Source organism: Otolemur garnettii, unplaced genomic scaffold (assembly GCF_000181295.1).
Source record: "Otolemur garnettii isolate 467f Iridium unplaced genomic scaffold, OtoGar3 scaffold00145, whole genome shotgun sequence".
Lineage (NCBI taxonomy): Eukaryota > Metazoa > Chordata > Mammalia > Primates > Galagidae > Otolemur > Otolemur garnettii.
The window spans coordinates 4,381,041-4,387,706 of NW_003852540.1; the positions used below are offsets into that span (position 1 = coordinate 4,381,041).

The 6,666-nt window shown below is 51.9% G+C and overlaps 1 protein-coding gene across 2 annotated transcripts in view; it reads left to right on the top strand.

The window, feature by feature from the left end:
- The window catches only part of SLC43A2 (solute carrier family 43 member 2), a 43,458-nt gene that overhangs the window by 28,780 nt on the left and 8,012 nt on the right, over positions 1-6,666 (top strand). For both annotated transcript variants that reach the window (XM_012810916.2, XM_023518734.1), the window contains 5 exons: positions 1,527-1,619; positions 2,992-3,125; positions 3,209-3,411; positions 3,770-3,916; positions 6,537-6,666. In XM_012810916.2, the coding sequence (XP_012666370.1) occupies positions 1,527-1,619; positions 2,992-3,125; positions 3,209-3,411; positions 3,770-3,916; positions 6,537-6,666 (707 nt within the window). The remainder of the gene's footprint in view (positions 1-1,526; positions 1,620-2,991; positions 3,126-3,208; positions 3,412-3,769; positions 3,917-6,536) is intronic.

Below are 6,666 nucleotides of genomic sequence, written 5' to 3' on the forward strand. Positions count from 1 at the left end.
CCTTAGCCGGTTGAGCTATAGGCGCCAAGCCAGTTGAGCATCTTTCGTATGTTTATTAGACACATTTATATCTTCTTTCCAGAAATCTCTATTCAGAGCCTTTGCCCATTTTTAAAATAGATGATTTATCATTTTATTGTTGCGTCATAGGGGTTCTTTATGTATTCTAAATACAAGCTCCTTGTCAGATACATGATTTGTAAAAATGTTCTCCCATTCTGTGCATTCTTTTCACTTTCTTGATGGCGTCCTTTGAAGCAGGGAAGCTTTTAATTTTGGTGATATCCCTTATTCATTTCTAATTATGGGTGAAACAGGCAGAAATAATAAGGAACAGGTATACCGCCAAGTTCGAACTGCCTCCATTCAGCAGCAATGAATTTGCTTGTGGGTTGCCATGGCTGATAAAAGAAAAATGGTTCAAGACAGATGGGAGAGGAGAATACTGACTAGGTACATCATGTAGCCTGAGTTCAATAAAACAGACTGGCATAGCTGCCCACAGAACAACTCCCAGTGCCAGAGGCATCATGGGTGTGGACGGGAAGCCTTCACAGCATGAGGTGCAGTCCACTCTTTTTTTTTTTTGCAGTTTTTGGCCAGGGCTGGGTTAGAACCCTCCACCTCCGGCACATGGGGCCAGCTCCTTACTCCTTTGAGCCTTTGAGCCACAGGCACTGCCCAATCCACTCTTGAAGTTAGAGAAACTGTGGTTCTTTGGGATGATATAGTTTGCTGCTTATCTGTTTGAATCCACAACCCTGTTGCAATAGTTTACCAGGCCTGATTTTTTTGTGGAATCACTGAGGTTTTAAGCTTTGATTTCATATCTAGCTAGTTCCTCTCTTGCCCTGCACCCACAGTGAGCTGGTGTGAGAGGCCGAGAGTGGCCTTTCTGGGAAGGTGGCCTGAGCCTTTCGTGCCACTGGCCTTCTCAGGTGCTGACCACCAGGGCAAAATGTCTGGTGGGAAGAGAATCTCCCACTTGCACTCAGAAATTCAGAAGCAGGAATCCTAGGACGGCTTCCTTCTCAGTGCTGAAGGAACTGTAGAATTCCGATTGACACCTTCCAGAAACCTGCCCTCTCGAAACCGAAAACGGCTTTTGCTGACATCTGGTTCTTCTGGCATGCTGATATTTTTATTTATAAAATGATGCTATTATCCCCGAATAGATTCTTATTTTTAACAGGCTTTCTCCCTTTGAGGGATGCCTGAGAATCACAGTGTTGCTCTCTGGCATCTCACTGTAACCCTGCAAAGACAAGAAGGCCCCAAAGTTAAACAACTTTGTATATCTGGAGTCCAATTTCTGCGTTATCTTCCTTCCTTCCCCTCATCAATCTCAGTCCAGGAAGGAAAAACTTCAATTAGTAATAATCACCCCCAGATTAAACCCCTGTTACTCACACAGGAAGGGAGGCAGGTAAGAAGGGGACCCAATAATGCCCTGATTCCCTGTTCCCCTCCTTCACCTGTCCTGTGTGCATCCCTCCGCTGAGGTTTCCTTGTTTCTTATCTTTTAGCTGCCCAACATGTTCGGTGACCTTCGGTCCACATTTATTGCCTTGATGATTGGCTCCTATGCCTCCTCAGCAGTCACCTTCCCAGGAATCAAGGTGAGGGTGTGGCTGGCAAGTTTCCAGCACACTTGTTTTGTACTAATGTATGTGCACAGGCCTCCTCCAAGGCTCCCTCCTCTCTCTGGGCACTGGAAGCGGCCCCTCCCACCACTCCCAGCTGGCAGGATGTACCTGGGCTTCACAGGCATGAGACAGAACCACTGGGCCATGGAGGAGGGAATGGAAGGTTCAAGGGCATCACTATAGGGCTGTCTGTGCACTTCTGGGCTAGAGTGGGCAAAGGATGGCCAGTGAGTCCAGCTCTAGTCTCCCCTGCCCCCAGCCTGTTATGGTGGCACTACTGCTCCCCATTAGCCAGAACACTGCTCTCAGCCAAGTTGGTTCAGCTGTTTCCCTCTCAGGCAGATTCAGAGCCTGTGGAAGTCAGATGGGGTCAGGATGCGGCAAGCACCTTACTGTCCATTGGTGTCCGCTCCTACCGCAAATCCTGCTGTTCTGCCAGGGCTTCTGTGGGGGCTCCTCTCTCCTCTGGCGCCAGCACTAAGTGAAAGCCCCTATGCTCAGGTGTGGGTGGGCTAGACACCTGGGAATAGAGAGGGGAGGAAGTAGGAATCTGGGGCCAGTTGTCCCATGGACTTCCAGAGATCCTTGTGCCCCTGGAGTATGGAGGAGCCTACAATTTCCCCTACCTGCTCCTCCCAGGGTCTAACTGCTGCTGTCCTCCCTGGTGAGCCAGGCAGCCGTCTGCCAGTACTGTAGGGATTCTTGTGCAGGTGCTATAAATAAATGGTGTTCATGACAGTAACAGCCAACGCACTCAGCAGGCTGCTCACCTGCCAGCCCCTGCAAAGAGCTCTCTGTCAGGGTCACACCCACTAACCCCTAACACTGTAAGGACACATGCCAGTGTATACCCATTTCACAGATGATCAAAGGGAGGCACACCTGTTCTTTCCTTGAGTATTTTTTTGGCACCTCCCATGTGTATTCTTCAAGGCACTGGAGAATCATCAGGGGACAAGGCTAGCAGGTTCCTGTTTTGGGGGAGCTCGGCTAACGCCGGACAAGCAAATGGATCAAAAAGTGCAATCATCTCAGCCAGGGCTGTTCACTATGAGCCAGAGAGACAGTGATGTGGTTGGGGTGGTCAGGGAAGGCTTCTGTAAGCTGGAGAGATTTGGTTCAAATTGGAGGCACAGAGCTAGATAACTAGCGAGTATAGGTGAGTTGGGACGATTAGAACACAGGGTATGTAATGCTCAAGCCCCCAGGCCAACAAGGCTATGCTTCCTGGTGCAGCTCAGCACAGGAACAGCAGGGGCTACAGATGTCCCTGCCTGCTGATCACCCTGGCCTCCCTCTGCTAACCCCACCTCCTCTCCCCACCCTACCCCACTGTGCCTGGCAGCTCATCTATGACGCTGGTATCTCCTTCATCGTCATTCTTGTGGTCTGGGCTGGCTGTTCCGGGTTGGTTTTCCTCAACTGCTTCTTTAACTGGCCTCTGGAGCCCTTCCCGGGGCCAGAGGACATGGACTACACGTAAGTAGACGTGCCCTCTGCCCCACCATCACCCCAGCCAGGGTCCTGGGCAATGCCCACAGACACTCTCTTGGGGTCCCCAGGGTGAAGATCAAGTTCAGCTGGCTGGGCTTTGACCACAAGATCACAGGAAAGCAGTTCTATAAGCAGGTGACCACTGTGGGGCGCCGCCTCAGTGTGGGCAGCTCCATGAGGAGTGCCAAGGAGCAGGCAGCACTGCAGGAGGGCCACAAGCTGTGCCTATCCACCGTTGATCTGGAGGTGAAGTGCCAGCCAGATGCTGCAGGTACCCACCATGGCCCCGAGACATCAGCAGGGTGTCCACGTCTATACCTGGGCAACAGGGAGGGGGCATCCCGATCAAAGGGCTACCCTGGTGGAGGGCTTAGTGGGCATCCTCTCACTTGCTTCCCACTTCTTCCCAGGAAGGGAGGTGTCCCACTAAGCCTCAGAGATCTGTAGGGTGACCCCACTCCAGCAGTAGTGCCATGACCCTCACCCAGACCCATCCCGGAGATTCCCCTCCTCACCTCCAGCATGGGATGATTTTCTCAGCAAATCTCACCCCGGCCCCACACACCTGGCCCCTGGATGGCAGGTGGGCCGTGCAGCTTGGCCCTGAACCCTGCACCCTCTCCCCGCAGCAGCCCCCTCGTTTATGCACAGCGTGTTCAGCCCCATCCTGCTTCTCAGCCTGGTCACCATGTGCGTCACTCAGCTACGGCTCATCTTCTACATGGGGGCCATGAACAACATGCTCAAGTTCCTGGTCAGCGGCGACCAGAAGGCAGGTAGGTGGCTCAGACCTGGAGAGTGCTGGTCATTCCTCCTGGCCTGCGTCCAGCCCGCTGGAGTGAGTTAGACTGAATCAGCCCAGCAGGGCCATGAATCCGCAGCATCCGAGGCACGATTTCATCGCAGCTAGCCCTAACTGTGCTTTAATGTCCCCTAGTCAGGGTTTCCCAGCTGAGGAGGGAGGGAAGGATCAAAATAGCTACGTGTGTGTTTGGGGTGTGGGGTATGTGTTTTCCATTACATGAGGGGGAGGGTTGACTGTGTCTGTAAACAAAATCATGGCACAGAACAGAACACTCCACCTGGGTGCTTGGAACGAGAGCAGGACAAACCGAGGCTGGGAATGCCCCTGGAAAACAGCAGGATTGGCATGAGAAGACCCCCAGGGTGTCCAGGGGAGGACGGGTGTCATGACTGGAGACTGGGGGGCAGCCCACCCCACACTGGGATCTGCATCTTGAACTTCAAGACCGGGCAGGGCCGCAGCTTTCTGGGGTGTGTGAGCCAGCTGAGGCTTGCCTGCTCCGGTAAGCAGAACCGATAACCACTTTTCCAAAACACCACAGAATGTCTTCGGCTGATTAGAGGTTTTGATCTTACAAGGAGAGTCAGTACTTCCCTGAGGCCTGAGCTGAGTCAGTGTTAGTCATCCCCAAGTGGGACAAACACATTTGGAAAACCCTTTTTATTGGTAGTCTCGCTGGTGTGCGTTTTTTTTGTGTGTGTGTTGGTTTGTTTTTATCAGGGGGAAGATAGCTTAGGCATTGTAAAGAATCAATTTCCAGTTTTTAAAGGGGACAAGAAATCCAGCTTTAACCAAAGGAGATGATAGCAAAGGGAATCAGATAACATAACTGGTTCTGCTGTGAAAATGGGAGTCTGATGGTAAAGCAAAGTAGAGAAACGTTGAATGTCCTGTGTTCTTGCAAAAATTCTGAATGAGCAGTAAGCTCATTACACAGTAAACCCTTGAGGAAAAGTAGCCCTGCAGGAAAAAGTAACCTCTATAGCTTTGTTGAGTCCAGTGGCATTCCTCTAAATTTCTACCAATCTTGTTTTGGGTAGCACTCATTAAAATCTGTGGAACATGGAACACACTTGGGGAAAGCTGATCTGTCACGTGCACACACTTTCTGTTACCATTCAGGCCAGAGTGGCCTGAGGTGTGTAGGGAGAGCCCATCCCTGGCCCTCAGAAGGCAGATCTCCCCATTGCCGAGTTACAGTCTTTGACTCCAGTTCTAGGAGAAATCTGCTGCTACTCAAGAGGAATTTTTCCAACTATTTTCTACATTCAGAAAATCAATTTCAAAAAGTAGAGGAAGTCAGGCCGGAAAGTTTGGTCTGTGGCAGACAGGGCTTTGGTTTTCCCCGTCCTGCTCCTGTGACCTGTTGCACTCAACACCCACAGCCCTGGCTCTTTCCAGAAGGGCTGCTGCAGGGCCAGGAAGTTGGGAGCCTGGGAGGGGGCCCAGCTCTGGTTGTGTAGGGGGTGTCAGACGCTGTGGCAGGGTATCTGGGAGGATTTCTTGATCTTCCCCTCTCCCTGAGTGCAGCAGGAGGTAACAGTGGCAGAGCAGTGCCCTAAGGGCTAAGTGGTGGTGGGGGAGGGACAAGCCACTTCCCCATCATTGTGTCACCAGCTGCCAGCTCCACAGGCCTGATGCACCAACACCAGTTACACGTGACTGCGTCACCAGCAGACAGGAAACCGTCAGCAGGGGCCTAGGCTGGGTCCTTTCCTGAACTCACTTCTAGAGGCCTGACTCAAGCATGGCCTCCCCCAAGCACTTTGTATTGGATCTTAGGAGACAGTGTATATTGTGTGCTGGACCCAGAGCCACCTGCCTCCCCTCCCCACCTCTCCATAACTACTGTTGAGATTTCTGCACTAACCTTTCTCCTTTCTGCCCTTTTTGCCTTTGCTTTCTTGATGCAGTGATGGCCACGGGTAAGCAGGAGGCTTGTCAGGGAACACTGCAACATCCCCTCTCAGTCTCCATTCACCCCAGAATCTCCTGGCCCTGAGCTCATAACGGGCTTCTTGACTAGAACTGTGAGGGTAGAGGTGGGGCAGTCAACATTCAGCTTCTGTTCCTGTAAAAAATCTCACATTACGTCAGAGCCGTGTGAGTGGTACCTTCCTAGCGTATTTCTAGAGACAGAAAACTACTGGCCAGTCACATGCAAAGCCTCAGTCACGGGCACTGTTAAATGTGTGGTTCCCAAATCAGTGACTTCCCAGAGCTTCTGGAGGAGGTCATTGCGACATACTGGGTTTCATTAGCCAATTCTTGGAAATGAGCAGGGGATTTAGAGCGGAGAACAGAATGACCTACCCCTGGCTCTGGCTTTGACTTCAGAAGTTAGTGTCTCTGGTATCCCCTTAAGACCCAAAGTAAGAGGGCAGCGCCTGTGGCTCAAAGGAGTAGGACGCTGGCCCCATATGCTGGAGGTGGTGGGTTCAAACCCAGCCCTGCCCAAAAACTGCAAAAAAAAAAAAAGACCCAAAGTGAGAAGGGGGTTCTGGGGTGACCCCAGAAGAGCCTGTGGGTACCGGCGTCTGCCCCAGGGCTCTCTTCCAGGAGCCCCCATGACACGCCATCTTCCTCCCCAGTTGCCCTCTACACCTCCATCTTTGGTGTGCTCCAGCTGCTCTGCCTTTTGACGGCCCCTGTCATCGGTTACATCATGGACTGGAGGCTGAAGGAGTGTGAGGACGCCTCTGAGGAGCCCGAGGAGAAAGA